This window comes from Telmatherina bonti, assembly GCF_933228915.1.
Source record: "Telmatherina bonti genome assembly, chromosome: 10".
NCBI lineage: Eukaryota > Metazoa > Chordata > Actinopteri > Atheriniformes > Telmatherinidae > Telmatherina > Telmatherina bonti.
In genome coordinates, this window is record NC_136628.1 from 28,747,379 (window position 1) to 28,766,445 (window position 19,067).

At 39.3% G+C, this 19,067-nt stretch overlaps 1 protein-coding gene across 2 annotated transcripts in view; it reads left to right on the forward strand.

Annotated features, from left to right (window-relative positions):
- The window catches only part of abr (ABR activator of RhoGEF and GTPase), a 118,182-nt gene that overhangs the window by 61,634 nt on the left and 37,481 nt on the right, over nt 1–19,067 (forward strand). For both annotated transcript variants that reach the window (XM_079247554.1, XM_079247555.1), the window contains 9 exons: nt 1,963–2,070; nt 5,401–5,461; nt 10,619–10,671; nt 11,800–11,940; nt 12,157–12,278; nt 13,751–13,919; nt 15,808–15,927; nt 16,157–16,232; nt 16,345–16,449. In XM_079247554.1, coding sequence (XP_079103680.1) covers nt 1,963–2,070; nt 5,401–5,461; nt 10,619–10,671; nt 11,800–11,940; nt 12,157–12,278; nt 13,751–13,919; nt 15,808–15,927; nt 16,157–16,232; nt 16,345–16,449 — 955 coding nt within the window. The remainder of the gene's footprint in view (nt 1–1,962; nt 2,071–5,400; nt 5,462–10,618; nt 10,672–11,799; nt 11,941–12,156; nt 12,279–13,750; nt 13,920–15,807; nt 15,928–16,156; nt 16,233–16,344; nt 16,450–19,067) is intronic.

The following is a 19,067-nucleotide window of genomic DNA, read 5'->3' on the forward strand; positions in this document are numbered from 1 at the left end:
CCTGTAGGACGCTAGGAAGCCATGTTGCTGCCCTGTTAGGCATTCACTTTGGTCCAGACAGAAAACAGGAAATGACTGTTGGGTGGATTACTTGATTTTATGCAGACAAGCTGAAGCCTATTCATGCTTTTAAAATATGTAAGCAACATTTTATTCTGCCCAGGGGAAATTATACCACTTTTGACACATTTCTCAATTATTATTTTGATTTAATAGCAACTACCTGCAACATGGCCATCTGCAGCTGACTAGTTTCTTTGTGCTTATATAGCTATTCTTAGCAGACTGAAGTGCTAAACGGAAACACTTGACCTGATGAGTATTTTGGCTTAAAAAAGCTCTTTAATTAGCTGCATGTTGGCATGCAGGAGTAAAGTTGAGCCTAATACAGCTAGTTGCTACTTCCTGTAGATGGCCTCCAGTGTGTGTTTCAGGCTACATCTGTGCTGGGAAGATGCTGAAATGATGCTTTTTGAGTGACAGCAATCACTCTTTGAGATCTAAATATGAGTTTATGCTGAGGCTGCACAGAGACGCCACTTTGTTACCGAGTGCTGTGGAGTCACAAGTCATGTGAACACCACTGATGTGAGCGTTCAATATCAATAAAAGGCATAGTTGTGGAAAGCAGGCTTATTTAATCTAAAGAAGATCTATAAGTTCATGTAGAAACAAACTATTTTTCAGGAAGTGTCTTTTTAATCACAAGCGTGACTGCAGTTTCAGAGGAGAATATTTCAATTATATTTATTTAATTTAAATTTCAGTACCACCAATTCCAGCACAAGATGCAGCTTAGTTGTTGGACTGTTGTTGGAGAGTCTAATGTTTTGATTGCTCTGCTTGTCCATGTCGTCTTCAACTAACCGTAACATCATGAGCGAGGCTTCAAAACCGTGGCATTTTCTCTAAAGGAAATTCAAAACAGCTTTGATTTTCCACAGCTGTATCCAAAAGAAACATCAACAAATACAGACTGCAACTTTCTGCTGTGCATGTGAGGAGGAAGTGGCTATTTGTAGCCAACAGCACCAACCCACTGTTTTTTTCTCTCCGTTTGTTTCAATCACTTCTTCCCACCTTCACCCGCAAATCTAAGCTGTTGTTTTGCCTCCTGCCGCTTTGACCTGTTGTGTGAAGTGTCACTTTGTGTGTCAGATGAGCATCTGATGCAACGTCATTCGTCTGGTTCGAACTTTTCCAGCCAATCTGCCAAATATCTTTCATTGGAAATGCAAGGCGGTTTCTCTTCTTCCAGCGTTGTGGTTCAGCAGAATTAATGGTGACTCTTGTTCAGCTGACCCCTAGTCTGGAAATATACTCAGACAATATTACAAAAAAAACCAAAAACAAAACACTTTTTTCAGTGTGTACTAAGAAGAAACTTTTTAATATGCAAAATAATGTTTGATCTCTCCTCTCTTGAGCCCCACTTTCCATTTTCTCAAGGAAAAGTTGAAGGAGAAGAACTTTAAACAGGAGGACTGGGAGTTTAAGAACAAAAGTATTGAGTCTTAACTCATTCACTCTATTCAGCTGAATCCAATCTCGCTGCTTTAATAGGGTGCAGTCGGCTCTTCAGCCCAGGCATTCAAGCATAGCTGTAGCAGGATGCATATTCATGCACTGCTGGTCTGCAGCTTGTGTTACAATGCACATACAGTGCTGCAGGGAGGGGCTTTTAATGAAAAGGGAAGAGGAAAATAAAGAGAGTTGACTCTTTTTTTTTTTTTTTTTTCAATCAGAAGGACCGCATAGAGCCTCCAGTGATTTTGGCAATTTAATTTAATTGCATGTTACCAAAAGGTATCGTACAAATCTGCACGTCATGCTTAGTAAGTTCATAAAGCAAATCTGAAATGCAACTGCTGTGCCACAGTCTTCATGCTCTCCAGTTTTGTTTTTGGGTTTGGTTTTTTTTTTTTCATTCTTTCCTCCTTTCTTTCTTCCTCCTCACTGCAGGCCAGCCAGCTGGGAGTGTACAAGGCTTTTGTGGACAACTACAAGGTGGCGCTAGAAACGGCCGAGAAATGCAGCCAAGCCAACGTGCAGTTCCAGAAGATTTCTGAAGTAAGTTCATCTTTCATGAGAAGAGGATCAAATATGGAAGATGGAAACATGTAGACATGCCATCCAAGCAAATATGCAGCTTTTATTTAATGTTGTGCTTTTTGTAACTGGAGAACTTGTCTCTGTTTTGCATCATGACATCAAGAAATGATGACAATTAGACTATTGACTAACAGAAATGAGTCACTCATTGGCCATAAACTATAAATCCTGTTTAACAAAGAGAAAAGAAATGAAGGGAAACAAAGCTAGTTCACACATCCCTATTCATAGAGATGACAAAAATGGCTTTGGAAATATAGTTAACTAGTGTTCCTTGGTATGAGAATACTAAAATTTTATTCTATTCTAATCTGCAGTCATTTAGCAGAAGCTTTTATCTAAAGCGACTTGCATATGAGTGAGAACAACACAAGCACAAAATCAAACAGTAGACGGAAACAACTCAAATGTGCTTTGAGTTATGACTAAGTTAGTTTTTTTCAACAATTTAATCCCCCTCACATGGTCGATTATAAGTGTTTTAACAAAGATGTTTATCTAAACAGTCATTTCAACCTGAGAAACAGAACCTGCTATCGCTCAACAATGCAGTCAGCAAACGACTCTCACTGTCTTTTACATGTGCTTTTAGTTTCAGTTTATATTAATACAACAAATTTAACATTTTTATGTTGAAAACATAAAAAAGTATCTGCATAAAAGGAATCTGCTCGTTCAGCAGAGTTGGGTACAACAGACAAAAATGTATTTAAACCAGTGTTTTTGGAGCCCAAAACCACTAACTTTGCACCATTTCATTCATCAACCATGCTTACGTAGTGGTACGGTACAGGTGATTCTTCCTTATTTTGAAATAAAAAAGAAAAGCAGGGCTTTATTTTGGTAATTATGTGAACCTTGGTTCATCAAAGGAAAGAAGTCAGGCAGAATCCCTCATTTACAGTGAGAAGCAGCTAATGGGAAGCATGAAACATGGTGTCAACATGGGGTGTTGAGGGGTCCACAGCTTTTAGGTAAGTTGCATTAAAGGGAGTTCTCAGGGAAAATAGTTGGGTATTAGTGTTGTTAATAAAAGTAAAAAGTAGTCATTTAAATAATTACACATGAGGAAAAGAGTATTTGATGAAAAGACTCTGAATAACAGTAAGACTTTTTTTTAAGGGGATGAAATAAGTTACCAAAATCGTCTTTACCGCTCAGAATATGTGATAGTTGGTAGCTGCACTAATTCAGTCCTTAATTAAAAGCTGTAAAGTGGTTTTCCAAGCTTATTAATTAGAATAAAGAGTAGTAAAAAGAAATGTCAACAAACATGAGAAGGGCTTCACGGTGCCGTCATGGTTAGCACTGTGGCCTCACAGCGAGAAGGTCGCTGGTTCAAGGTTCGGCTGGGAGGAAGGCTCGAATAGTGGCCTTTCTGTGTTCTTCCTGCGTATGCGTGTTATTTTCTCCAGGTACTCCAGCTTCTTCCCACCGTCTAAAGGCGTTAGGTTGATTGGTTACCCTAAATTGTCCGAGGAGTGAGTGTGAGCGTGAACGGTTGTTTGTCTCTCTGCGATGGACTGGCAACCTGTCCAGGGTGTACCCTGCCTCTCGCCCAATGACTGCTGGGGAAGGCTCCAGCTTTTCCCATTGGTCTAAGCGGTTCAGAAAATGACTGATGATGATGTCTGATTACTAGCATCCACCTACCTACAGCACAAAACAAACTTCAGTAAAACGTATGTTCTTCGTTTAATTAAACACTTATTTAACCAGATTAAAATCCCATTGAGATCAGGATCTCTTTTCTAGTTGTGAACCGGGCAAGAAGACAGCATCACGCGTCATGCAAAACAAAATGCAGCTGCAAAGTACATTATAACGACAAAATAGACTGCAGAAGATCTTGTCATATTGTAGATGAACAAGTTCAAAAGAGCGATGGCTGAAATACAGCAGTTTGATATCTTGTTGTAGTGAGAGTTCAGATACACACAGTGCAGAAGATTCTCACAGTCTGGAAAGCAAAAGACGGCAAAAAACCTGGAATAAAACGAGCATCGACATCTCGTAACATGTTCCAGGGAGTAGGAAGCAAAGCTAAAAGCATGTTGTCCCAGTTCAGTCCGAACTCTGGGAACACACAGGACACAGTGGTTATTGTTCCTTTGAAGAAGTCAGCTCAGATATTCCGGAATCAAACCAGGAACAACATATATATCACTGTTTTCTCAGGTTAGACTTTGAGTTTTTCTAAGTTCAAATGTTGGTTTGTGTAGGCAGACACGGAGGACGCCGCTTTTTATCGCTGTTCTTTTGCACTGTGTGTGAGCAAAACATGGTTTGTATATGAGGCCGAGTCCGCTTGCCTCTTCAGTTTTAGCTTTAGAGACAGCTGGTTCGGCCATTCGCCGTGTGTTTTTCACTCCCTGTCTGCTAGGCAAGAAGAGTTTGTGGTGCTTTGGCTTGTGCAGTCATGTGACTGCTTGCCTATGTCTTTTTTTTTTTTTTTTTTTTTTTAATATCAACTTTTTATTTATTTTATATTATACACATTAACGAAAAAAAAATCCGCCAGTGGGTGATATCTTTTATAGATGTAGCATATTTAGAGTTGTCTACTGCACGATTACATAATGCTAAGGAACAAAACTATAATGTCTGGAATCAAGCAGTGACTGACCTCAGGAGTCTAGTAATATGAGGCTACTTTTAAGGATGATTGAGGAAGTTGACAAATTTGAGTTGTGTTTCATTAGTATGCAGATCCAACACTTTATTATTTGTCCTGGACCTGTGGAGGTATGTTTTTTTGTTTGTTTGTTTATGGTGCTTGGCTATGTCTTATTGGTGAAACTGGTGGCATCTCTCAGGCCAAAATAAAGCAAATCTAAACAATTAAATATAAAAAAAGTAAATGAGTAACGAGTAAAGCCACTGTTGCGGTATCAGAGTAGCCTTTTTTTTTCTTCACAGAAAGTGTGGTAAAATAAAACTACTCTCAGAAGTACTTTTTCTCCAGACTCTTTACCAGAGTCAGTTTGTGTTACTGGTTATCTCTCTAGCTGAAGGAGAGGACTAGTTGAGTCATAATTTGTCTCACGCTACTTGTTAATCGTGCTTGACATGAGACCTCTTTTCTCTCCTCTCAAACTCTTTAAGTTTATCTGATCGAGTGTGCATCATTACTGCAGCAGTCTTTACCACGTCTCGCGATGACAAGTCTGTAGCATGTTTTCATTCCGCACTTCTGCATCTGATCACGAGGCGCTACGTACAGTTTGTGGCACATATGCATGAAAGTTAAAACTAATTATTTTGTTGCTGCATTTTTTTTTTCTCCAGAACCTCAAGGTAAAAGGTCCTAAAGACTCCAAAGATTGTACCACAATAATTTCAATGGAGGGTAAGTTCATGCTTGTGTGTGTGTGTGTGTGTGTGTGTGTGTGTGTGTGTGTGTGTGTGTGTGTGTGTGTGTGTGTGTGTGTGTGTGTGTGTGTGTGTGAATGTATGAGTGTGTGTATGTTGGCGATGCTGGCTTGCTGCTTTAAGAATCCAGTCCTGCCCCTTCTACTTGTGTATGCAGTGGTGGGCTTCAGGAGGCAAACTAGTGCATGTCTGAACCTGCTCTCTCTCTCTCGCTCCCTCTCTCTCTCTCTCTCTCTCTCACACACACACACACACACACACACACACACACACACACACACACACTGACACTCTCACACAAACTTGTTCTGTCAATTCACTCTCTCTCTCGCCCGCTCTGTCGTGGTATCTGTGGCTGAGAAAGGAGGCAGCGAGCAGGAGAGCAGAGTCAGGAGAGGAGAAGAAGGATATGGAGGTGCTTCTGGTCCTCAGACTGTGTTGTAACTGCACATACGGTAACGACTGCATTGCATAAGCTGCCGATGTTTTACAGAGACAACTTGGAGCGTTTATTTTCTGATCTTTTCTTTTTTTTCCCCCCGAAATTTTTGTACGCCAGGATTTCTGCACAACATTCCTGTTGGACGTTGTTCAAATGGGAGGTTTGCTGTGAAGTTAGGGTAGTTATTCCAGGATGCTTATTTCAGGGCTAAATTTTCTTTTATTTTACGTTTAAATACCGGAGACTGCGTTATGAGATGATGAAATGACTTTCTTCTGAAGCATCACAGGGACTGCTGTTCCCAGCTGTGTTTTTTTTTTTTTTTTTTTAATAAAGATGGGCTGCATCTTATACGTGTGTTTGTTAAAAAGCAGAGCACGTTTATTTGCTGGACGCAGACTCTGAGCAGAGGATTGGTGTGTGTGTGTGTGTGTTGTAAAGCTGCTACATGCCTGTTCTCAGTTCAGAACATGCAAACTTGAATGGTTTTGAGGGATCATGCCAGACGGTAGACCTCATGCTGCAAGAGACACAAGAAAATGTTGTCAGCTGCCCAAGTTGTGCTGTGATGTGCAGAGCAGAGGGGTAATTTGTCTGTCTTTGTTTGGCTGATTAGAGCTGGCTGAGTGTTTGCGTGTGTGTGTGTGTGTGCGTATATGTGTGTATGTGTCAGATTTAAGCACCGTGTACCTGCAAAAGGGTCTGATAATTTATGTATTGTAAATGAAGAAGCTTCAAGCAAGAGCGATAGTTTTAATTATACTCTTCTCTCCTTTTTTCTGATAAGGCTACAATTTAAAATTCAGGACAGCTCTTCTGTTTGCATGCTTTACAGCTGGTTTATAGGGTAGCTAAGTATAGTAGCGCCACACTGGTTTCACATTCTCGTAACAGTTTATCAGCACCCAAGGCAGCTGCTTTGATTACTTTTGTATGATAGTCTCTTCATAACCGGTCCAGGTAGCAGAGGGATTTTCCTCATCCTCCTGTTGCTTTCTTCTTTTTTCTATGTTTTGATAAGTTGGCTGCTTTTTCTTACCTGTGATATAAATAAACCCACATTTTTGGGGGAATTTTCTGAACTGAATAAATCTGGTTATGTCAGGCCAGTGTTCATGTAGTCTCACTTTATGATCTGCTTAGTGCCTGTTAATAAAGACATTCAATGCTTATAGGAGCACAAGTATTTCATCTAACAAATAATTGTTTTACATCTAAGTTAGAAGTTTTACCCAACTCTGTAACAGTTTGCAATAACTTTCCTGATTTGTTTGTTTATTTACCAGTACACATATTCTCTTTTTCCATCTCTCCTGTCCTCCGTCTCCGGCTCTAGCCTGGTGCTCTTGTCTAATGCTTTGCCAAAACACGAAGGCACGAAAGCTGACACTTCCCTCTCGTAGTTCTCGATCCGAGGATGTGTGTGCTATCTTTTCAAACACTTTGCCCACATAATTTATCCCCTGGTTAGCAAAGTTGATCTAAATGTGAGCCAAGTTGTCAAGGCGACCTTGAGAGCAGAACCAATCAGAGGCACCTCGCTGTGACAGACTGACTTCCAATAATCCCCCCCCCTCCTCTCTTTATCCGATCTTCTCTGTCGCTGCATCTTCTCATCCTCCTTCATCCTGATGCTTGAATAGACTGTAAATTTGGCTTCTCAATCAGTAATCGTTAGGTGTAGGGATGCAGCGATCCACATTTTGGGAGTTCTGATCCGATACCGATATCTGTAATGTGAATATCTGCTGATACCGATATTTGCCGATACCAAATCTGTTTATGTGAACATTATTGTGACTATGGTTATTATTGCTGTTATAATTGTGTAAGATTTCATTAGGTTGTAATAATTGACCCATCCTTTCTGAAGTTACCTCACCAATACAAATATAATAACATTACTGATCTAACAATTTCAACAAGTTTTATTTTGATTTGGCACATTTTACCCTAATAAAATTATAAATGTGTGGTTTTGAAACAAAGATCTAGCTTTAGTGGAACAAAAAATGTTGCATTTTAACATTAAAGACATTTATTTATTTATTTATTTATTTATTTATTTATTTATTTATTTATTTATAAGCATGTCATCAAACACATCTGTGCTAGCTTGACTAGTGTGGTATCGGTTGTGGTATCAGTATACTTTTATTAATACCAAGTACGAGTACACACGCTTGGTATTTAGCTGATACCGATACTGATATTGGTATCAGTGCATCCCTAGTTAAGTACATAACAAATCCGACTCCAGAGGCATGTGGCTGCAAAGATGTCTAGTGATGAAGCGTCAGGAGACTTTAGCTTCTTGGCTGTAATTCTTGTAGTTCTGACTCGAACTCTTTCTCAGATATTATATATATTTATAATGTCATGTGTGCAGTAAAAACAGGCAAAAACTGAGAAAAGAAAATGTTTTCTTAGTCTAATCTAGTTTGTTATTCAGATTCTCAGACCCAGCAAGACGTCTCAACAGAAAAACATGACGTTCACACTGATTTATCTTTTTTTTTTTTCCCCCCACAAAAAGGTCGATCAGATGGATTGATGTGTGGTGTCTGACCTCAGACAATAAATCCAGCTTTAATCACCTCTAAACTATGTCAGCCAGTGTACAAACCACCACCTGCTAAATAGATTATGTTCCCATCAGCCCTCACCGGGCTTTGTGTTTCGTTCCTATTTAAAAACACTTGCATGCTGAACTACAGGATACGCTGATTGTTGCACTTGTTGACATGAGCATGTTAAGCATTTTCATTATGAACCTGTTTGCATGCTGATAGCAGTTACCTCGGAGTATAATTACACCTAAATGCAGCCCCAGAAGAAAAGCTTGCAGCATAAACATGGAGCGATAGGTTCAGGCAATGAACATGTTGCTGAACAGAGAACATGCCACCTTTTCTTTTCAAGCCAACCTAAAGGCCTCTAGTTCTTCCCAAAGTGATGCGAATACAGATTTTAACACACTCTTAATGATACATTCTCTAGCCTTGCAGTCAGTGCAGGGTCTGGAGTAAATCCCCCTGGAGGTTGCAGTATTGGTTCACACAGCCACAATCGTTGACGGAGGCCACATAATGATCAGAGTGAACAAACTTCAAAGAGCATCAGGAAGGACCCTCTAGAAGATTCTCTTTGGTTTTATACACTTTCTCTGTGTGTGCATGTGTGTAGTTTAGAATAGAAAGCCTATAGAATGAATGAAGTTTATTGTAACTGGCTCCATCAGTAGATCTGACCATGCTGTGCTCTTCCTCTAACACACGAGGGATGAAGCAAGGAACAGCAGATCAGTGAAGAAGAGATAGATAACATGTCTGCCCTGATGCACAGCTTTAGGGAGTGTTGTAGACATGTTTGAGCAGATGGATGTAACATTCAGGGGGCGTGGAGCAGAGCTTCTTCCTCTCCTTTGGGGAGGGGAGAACTGCCTGGCCGGGGCGATGCTCCCTGCATACTGAAGACACATCTCTTCTCTGTTTCACCTGACTAGCTGTCTTCCCTCTGATTTTTAGAATAAGTAACTATAACTCTCCATTAATCACACTTAAAAATGGAGATTATCTTGATCCCAGAGGGTAACATTGTCAGCTGCTTCCTGAATGTTTATATGTCTGTAGATAGTCTTTTTTGTTAGCATGTCCCTCCTATCTTGTCTGTTAAACTCATATGCAGAGCAGCATCGTATTTGTTTTAGACAACACAGTCACATCAATGACATTATTATTATTTTGAGACCATGAGACATTATTCTTTACATTTCATGAGAGGACTCCTTTAGGCCTGGACAGCCGGTGGAAAATCAGAGGAAAAGTCTTCTGTTTTCTCTCTCTTCATACATCTACATGTTTACATTCTCTTTCTCTTCCACCTTTCTGCTCAGTGTCATTTTTATTCTACATTTTCCCCAGCTTTCATTTTCCTCTGACTGTTCGAGTCTCTCACCTAGAGCCGTCATGTATGTCAGCTGCCTCTGCTGTTCGCACCACCTTAGCAGCAAAGCCGTCCCCGGGGAAAGCACTCAAGTGTGGTGATAGAAGCTTAAACCAGGCTGAGGTGGCAGATTGGTGACATGGGAGCACATGTCAGACTTATAACTTTTTCTTTTTTTTCTGTAGATACTTCTGTTTGTGTTGTTTGCATATATGGTTTTGTGTCCTGCGAGGCTGTTTTCCTTTTTTAGCAGGATCAACAAGCAGTGCAGCTGTTATAGAACAGCATTTATCTATGAAGAGACTTAGAATAGTACAATCAATGTTATGTGTCTCTTTTAACCCCTACATGGAAAGTACTGTTTCACTTTCCAACTTCCAGAGAGGTCAAACATCAGCTGTGGTTCTGAAAGAAGATTTAGCAGTGCAGATTCGTATGTCCTGAAGCCTGATGTCAACTTGATAATCATCATTCGTCAAACACTAAATGCAGCGTTTTGCTCTGCAGTGCAGTCCTGAGCTGAGTGGGAGTATTTATCCTTGTTTGAGCTGTGGGACTGGGACCTGCTCTGTGTGTGTGTGTATGTGTATGTGTGTGTGTGTGTGTGTGTGTGTGTGTGTGTGTGTGTGTGTGTGTGTGTGTGTGTGTGTGTGTGTGTGTGTGTGTGTGTGTGTGTGTGTGTGTGTGTGTTTGTTTTCCCTTGTATGCTAGGAACACTGACTCAGAGCCCTCTTCTCTCCCCCACAGCGCTCCTTTACAAGCCGATTGACCGTGTTACTAGAAGCACCCTGGTTCTTCATGTGAGTACATAACTTGCGTTAGCACGACTAAATGTTCAGCTCCCCCATAGTGCAAAAATAACTGATTATGTTGAAGCTACAGATGCACTGATTGCAGTTTCCTTAGTTTATTTAAATGATACTTTCGGACAATTTCACCTTCCTTAGGTAAGAGTTGCGATAAGCTGCATATTAAATTTTTTTTAAATATTTCGCTTAAATGAACATTCAAGTACAAAAACATTAAACCATGATTTTTTAAAATTTGCATCAGCCTGCATGGTCCCTCTTTGTAAAAAAAAAAAAAAAAAAAAAAAGTATGAAAGAGATTAAATGACTAAAGTAAGATTTTTTGGAAGATGTAATGAAAGACAGAAGAAAAATATTTAGTTCAAATGTAATGTAATTGCAAAATGTAATTGGTCTGAGCTTATCAATCTGCAAATTGTGTGATTCCAACAACCACCTAGCCTATCAGTTTATTCCAGCTGTTACAGATTTATGTAAGCATCCACATATATTGTTATAAAATTGCCTATCCATTAGTGAGAGAAGTTTTATATCTAAAATATGTCGGCTGACGTCACCACAGATGCTGATTTCTGTTGTTTATCCCAGTTTCCTCCCAGTTTAAAAAAAAAGCCTGCTGCTTTGAATAAGAAAATAAACCTGAAACTGTCAGTCAGTCACAGCGATGGCTGGACGTGCCTCGTTGGGTTAAGGGAGTGGGTTTTGTGAAAAGTTTACATAAAGCTGTCAAGAAAACAAAGAGCTTGTTGCATTAAATGTTCCAGCCAAGGTTCTGCTCCTGTCACATCTGGAAACTAAGCAAAGAAAATTGGGAGGAAAGGCGGCGGGAACTTCTGTTGTCAGCTGTGATGTTCATCACCCTGCCGCATTGATGAAAAACAGCTTCAACAAAAACAAGGAAATAAGATTTTCTGTGATTTCTTTAGTGTTCAGTTAGAAGGCTGTGTACGTGCAGCACAAATATTGTTTGACATCAGCACATCTTGCTTTGTTTTTGGATGGTTTTCATTAGAAATTAAAAAACCCAATTGCGGCAAAAACAACAACAACAAAAAATAAGGATGAGTCCATTCATAAAGGATCAAGAAAAAGCTCATATAATTGTGTGTCCTTGCACAGGATTTGCTGAAACACACTCCTAAGGACCACCCAGACTTCCCCCTCCTGCAGGACGCTCTGCGGATTTCTCATAACTTCCTCTCCTCCATCAACGAGGAGATTGACCCTCGCAGGACTGCTGTCACTACACCCAAAGGAGAGGTGGGTGGGGTCTTTTTGTGCACTCAAAATTGAATCACATCATCTCAAAGCGTAAGTGAGACACATTTCCTGAGCATCCCACTGTTATCACCACTGTTCACCAAGCTGTTATTGTCTGAAACAACCGTAAAGTTGTTGTTATTAAGATGTATTTGTTTCTTCGACCTGAGATGGTTGCTGAAACGGCCAGAATGAACACCTTGTGCTCTCTCTTAGGCCCGTCAGCTTGTGAAGGATGGCTTTCTGGTGGAGGTGTCGGAAAGCTCCAGGAAGCTACGACACGTCTTCCTTTTCACCGATCTGCTGCTCTGTGCCAAGATGAAGAAGACGGCAGTGGGGTGAGTTCACGTTGCTTTTTGGCTTGAGATGTCTCCCTCTCTTTTTAAGACAATCGGGTCTCTCTTTCTGACTCCACCTCTGCAAGACATGAACATCTTTTAATCACCTGTAGCAGAGAAATCCGGCATCTGGACAGTGATGTTATGGAAATAAATAAAAAGAAAATGTGTTTGAGCTGGTTGTGCAGTAAGGAGAAGTAGCGGAAACACATTGTACGTCTGTGTGTGTTGCTACATGTAAGAAGTTGAGGCATGTCAGTAGACTGAGTGCAGCTTTTATGGGATTTTTTTTTTTTTTTCAAGCCCCTGTTAGCTTGATTAAAACTTCAATCATTTCTCATTACTTAATACATAGCATTGCCATAGCAACCAGACCTGTAAATCAACTATTATGGTCTGGGCTGTTGTCTCAGTGTACCTCCACAAGCAACAGTCACACACAGACCAGTGCAACCATCCAGATAGTCAATCACTTTGTGTTGAGCATCCTAAGTCCCTGCTGAATCCAACAATTCTGTTTGTCATAATTTTTTAGTGAATTTACAACAAATCCGCTGCTATGAGCTTCACATTATTTTCCTTAAATATATTCTGCTCCTGCTGTTTAAATATATATAAAAATAGAAATTACGTTCATCTTTATATTTCGTTCAACAAACCCGAGGAGGAAAAACTTTGCTCTTCTGCTGATAACATCTCTGAGTGAGTTTTGAATATTATCACAAAGCTAAACCAGACACATGGAAAGCAGCTGATGTGCATATGGGGAAATGTAAATATGTGGAATAAATACTCTCAGTTATCGTTTACTGGTATTTCCAGTGGTTGCTATTTTTATGGGAGCAGTAAAATTCTTTACATGCTACTTCATATAATTTTAAATGCAACACTGAACATATTGAACATATTCATCAAGCCGGCAGAAGGCTTGAAATGACTATTTTTTAATATGCGTGTACTTTATGGCTTTTGTTATGTAATACTATCCAACTTTAAACTGATATTTACAGCAAAGTGATAATTTTTGTCATGTAAACATTTTTATATTCCCATAAGCTTGGAATATTATCACGAAGCTGGTGAGATAAGGTACATTTACATACGGAAGTTGTCATATGACCTTCCACATGATTCAATGAGTTGACTGTGCTTTACTCAGACATGATCACTCAAGTTCACTCAGTGGAAAGGCACATTATTCCCACCTGGACTGGTTGAAGTGGGTCCCTGTAAACCTCATTTTAAGTTAATCGCTGCTGCTTTCTGGTGAAGTTGGCGAAGATTTCAAGACTGGCATTTGTATAGAAAAATAATTCAACCATGTGTTTGTTTCATTATACAGGCTGCATCTTGTATTTAGTCAGTTTTTGTTGTAAGGTAGAAAACAGGATTTTCTGTGTGAATTTTTGACTAATATTTTTAATGTCCTTCTTCCTTCTTTATCCTTTTGTATCCTTTCCATCTGTTTGCAGCCGGCATCAGCAGTATGAGTGCAAGTGGTACATCCCTCTGGCGGATTTAACTTTCCAAACCCTGGACGACTCAGACTCCTGCCCGAGCATCCAAGTTCTGCCCGAGCATGAGATTGAGGAGATGAAGATCAAGATCTCAGCCTTAAAGAATGAGATACAGAAGGAGAAGGTAGGTTTTTTTCTGTACTGGCATTTGGATTCAAATCCAGTGTACTCCAAAAGCTTTAAAGGGCTCAATGGTGTCCTCTCAGACTGAACTGAAGCCAGTTTTTAATTTTCTATCTAACGCAAAAAAAAGTGCTGAGTTTAAAGCAAAATTATAAATGTGGACAAGGAGGATCTACCAGTGTTTTTACTGAATTAGCTCCTTCGTCTTGTCTCAGAGTGGGATTTTCCAGTGTTCCTTACTATATTAAGGAACTTTTACACTTACAAAAAGGAGCCAGAATTAACTGGCTCCTTTGTTTTAGGAAACACACACATTCATATTAATCAAAAGGGAAGTTTGGTGTTCACAGCAAAACAGTAGAATCTGCTCATTTGTTTATTTGTCAGGGCAGACTTCCATGGAAAACTTTCCTGTGAGAGTGTTTTTCTTTAATGGAAGCATGGTAACTTCTTACAGGCCAGTCCTAATCACTGTTAGATATGAGGTCATATTCATGTGTAATATACAGTAAATCCTCAAACCTAATCAAATAAATTAAACTCAAAACAAGAACCTCCATTGTTTAGTTCATGTCAGATGAAAAGATAGATGCTATAAACGGTCAACAGCGACTCATTTGCTCAGTAATGTCGCCCCACTAGCATGAGTTCCTGTTATTCCCCTGTCAGGGCATCGTACTTGCCCACCCGGAGCACAGCGAGTGACCACGGTTGGTATTTCCAGGCACAGGAGGCCTGTGCAGAGAGATTCAGCTGATTGTAGCCTGGCTGGCTCTGACTCATGGCTTCCTGGTGGAGCCTGGAAGTATTTATTTGTTTTCCTTCAGTGCTGACAAGCAGACCAGACTTGAATTCTTGAATTACGTCTCCTCCCACGGCACAGAGCTAATTTTTGAGATGATGCGTCTGGCTTAAACAAATAGGAAAGGCTGCCTTACAACATGTGTTTACATATTACCTTGTTTTTCTTTTGGTTTCAGCTTGGGATGTTCACTATTGGCTTTTTTTTTTAACTGGTATCTGATATATGCGTTTTATCTAACTCTTAATTTCTAACACCAATATCAAGCATGCTGATGTTTTTGGAGGGAGTTGTGCGGAACAAACAAAAATATCTGGACAACTATACATGACATCGCTAGTATTTTGTCATTTTGAGTTAGAGGAGACTTTGCCAAAGAGTTTGACATATAATATGTTCATATGGTGTAAAAGTTAAAAAAGTAAAAACCAATACCTATCATTTCTGATATTGGATTTAAATGCAAATATCTGCCGATAATATCGGAAAGCTTCTTATATCAGACATATAGATTATAATGTCTGATCTTATATCTGTTGAATTATTTATGTGGATGCACAACTTTTAATTGCAAACATATTTCTTCCATTTGGAGAGAATATAAGTTCTTAGATGAAAATTTTTAAATACAATAAAAAAGTATGTAATCGTTACAGTTCCATTTTATTAGAATTTCATTGGTTTTTCAACAATAATGCAGGTATCTTGGAATTTTTTTTATACTCTGTCTACATATCACGTCATCTCTATATTTTCTTCTCAATAAAATTAATATTAACATAAGAAATCATTTAGTAGTTTTATTTCCACCGACATGAAACAAGAATATTTAGAAAAATTCCTTAATATTTGGTGCACAGGCAGTCAAAGTGACACAATATTTACACCCCCCTTCTAAGGCTGAGTGGAAATAAGTACATCTGCTTGTTATAAATAATATGTCAGAAAGAAAATGTCTAATATAACTCCTTCTTACTCGTCCCCAAAGCCTGCAAACTGCTTGAACAGAAATTATTGATGTTTTCGTGCTGCTTGAGCTCTGCTTGAACGTCTCTAAGTTCATTTGCTTTTTTTTGTGTTTGTTCAGAAAGCACCAAAGGGTCAGAGCCGTGTGGAGCGTCTGAGGAAGAAGATGAATGAACAGGAGTCCTGGTTGCTCCTGCACTCCCCCACCATCCCCTTTCGCATACACAACAAACATGGAAAGGTACTCTGGCCTTGTCATTAGGTTTGCATCTGCAGTCACGTTGCTGCAAATCTGAACTTGCACCACTAGAGGGCGTCATAAACCTTTCACAGCTCAGATTCCAACAGATCAGATTTTACAGAACAGGATTCTTTAGACAGCGTGAGATCAGTTCACACCATTAAAGTGAGCTTTTTAATGAAGACACCATTCCTTTGTTGTAAATCTGATATTTTCTCTGTATGTGCAGAGCTTTCTGTTTCTCCTGTCTTCTGACTACGAGAGGTCAGAGTGGAAGGAAAGCATCCAGAAGCTCCAGAAGAAAGGTAAATGCTGCCTTTCAGTTCAGCTGTACTGTGAGATACTTTTTAAAGCGATTAAAAAGTTGCAGAAAAGTAAAAATAAATGGTTGACTGTAGGTGGTCCACGTTCTTTCAGATCTCCAGGCCTGTGTATTGAGTTCTGTGGAGCTCCAGGTCCTGACCAGCTCTTGTTTCAAACTCCGAACAGTCCACAACATTCCTGTCACCAGTAACAAGGATGGTAAGAAAACTCACACAAAGAATCTCTTTTATTCTGCTGTTAGGGCATTCGATATTTTTGTCCTTTTTTTTTTTTTTTTTGTCTAGTCTCCCTCAGTCTCTCCTTTCTGCTCTGCTTTGAATTTAAGTTTCTGAAAAAAGTGCCCATTTCACTGTAAACACAAAAAAAACCCACATAACCAAAGTGAGGGCTCTTGTAAGAGATGGATCTGGGTTACAATATGTTTCTCATCTAGCTCGTAGCGGTCAATGCTGCGCAGTGTGGCGGCGGTGAGCTCTCAGCTTCTATATGTTTGTTTTTGCTCCAGATCTCTGCATTGCAACCACTCTCAGAGGGGGGAGACGACATTAAAGCCATCTGGCCAACCTACTCTGATCTCCTCAAATACCATGACAGTCTCACATGCACACACAATACACGTGCACAAACTGAAAGGTTTCAGTACACTGAAAAGCTCATTGTTTTAATGTTGTTGGGGTCATTATGTAGAAAGATCTGTGTTTGTTTCTAATATGAAGGAATTTCTGTTTGAGCGGTTATAATGACATCAAGCAGCAGTCGTGGTGATTTTTGGTTTTTGATTTCATTTTGCAATCTGGTTTCCTTTGAGGAGCAACAAGAAGTAACTGCAGTAGAGGGGTATTTTTTTTGCCACAGTGATCTCATGCTGCTAAACGGTGAAAATTAGTATTTTCACTTTGTTATAAGGATCCTTTAATCACCTTAATTTTGCTAATTTTGTGATATCGGCTCATGCTTCAGCTAATAACCTTGTACGATGTAGTCTTAGAATACATGCGTTTGCTTTAGATTATATTCCTCTACCCAGTGTTTCTCACATAACCACACATATAGAAATGACTCGTGGTGGTCACACACTTTTGTGAGACCAAATGTGAGTCCGTTTTGGAACATTTTGGTTGCATTTTTGTCTTTAAATCCTTTAAATGTATTTTAAAGATAGCTGCAGCTTTCAGATCTGAAAAGTTAAGCCAGCGTAGAAATCCTTTAAGCCTGTGTTGTTTTTGATGGATAGCAGAGAGGGACAAAAAGAAGTCAGGTTGTACAGAAACCTCTTACACACATTCAACTTATTGCTCCAGTGAGCATTTTCTTAATTGACTTTGTGGTCTCCAGTGAGTTTTCTTTACTGATACAAAATGAAGTTCATTTTTAATTTATAGTTCCACTATAGATTAAATAGATTGTAAAAAGATGGATGATTTGAGGCAGTACTTGTCATTGACAGTGCTCTGCGTATCGCTCTATCATTGGCTTTAACTGACTTTTTTATGTAGATGGATATTTTTTTTATGTACCTGTATGTAAGATTTATATCTATGAATGGAGGAATATGAGGAAAAAACACAGTTTTGAATAATATTTGATGGTTTATGTATCAGACTTCAGCTAGAAATGCTCTTATTTACAAATAAATAAATAAATAAAAGAAAAAATAAGAAAATAGAAGAGACAAAATATTGAACTTGATGCTTCCAAACAATAGACATGTCAGTATTGATTATGGTGACTGCTGTACATCCGTTTATTATGTTGAATCTAAATTGTTTCCATAAGGAGAATCAGGTATGTCTTTGTTTTGGGACATTTTTTTATGTCTAATATCGCCCCTTTAGAATTTAAAATTGAACATTAATAAGATCAAATAACCTTTAATCTTTGCAAAAAAAAACCAACAACAACTTAGTTTACTTATTTTCTGTTTGTGTTTTTTAGTCTCAGCCTCTTTGTTTGCTGGTGTAGCTTCTAGACACCAGTACTTGAGTTTTCAACCATCCAAATCCGACCCATCCATCTCTAATAAGCATGTAAAGTTCAATGTGCAGGATTAGATGCATCCCAGGCGTGGTCATTTCACCCAAAAGTAGTAAAAGTTATCTTTTTTTTAAAAAAAGTCATTAATATGAGCTGGTTTTTAAAAGTACATCCATCAGCTTGCTTCCACATCAGCGCATGGATGTTGAACTTTTCTCCATAGATGTGAGACCCTGCTGTTTTTCAGACAAAGCTCCACAACTTTGACTTTGACCCGCTGATCATTACAAAGCAAACCTAAACACACACACACACACACACACACACACACACACACACACACACACACACACACACACACACACACACACACACACACACACACACACACACACACACACACACAAACCCCAGTGACATATGATGCAAGGAGTCCAGCAGGGGTTTAAATGGATACCGTCTGGTTGAGGAATGCTTCTCATAACTAAGATGATACACGAGAAGACGGAGCTCTTTAGATGCTCACCCTTTAATTTGGTTTTATTGATCGAATTAAAATACGTTGACACATTAACACAGCTCATTGTCCAAGTCAGATTATAATGGAGACATAAAAGTCTCACTCTCACGCTAAAAACAGCACACAGGCCACCTTGAAGCTGGATCCATGAACTGTCTGCCTGTGAAACTCCCCAGTTGCATATGTTAAACACACACACACAGTTAACCCCGAGACCTGACTGCTCCCCTCTCAGCTATCTGCGCTGGAGCTCAGCAGTGCTGCCACCCTGCATAATGGTTTATTTACCAGGAAACAGTCGGAGCTCATAGGCCTCAACCAA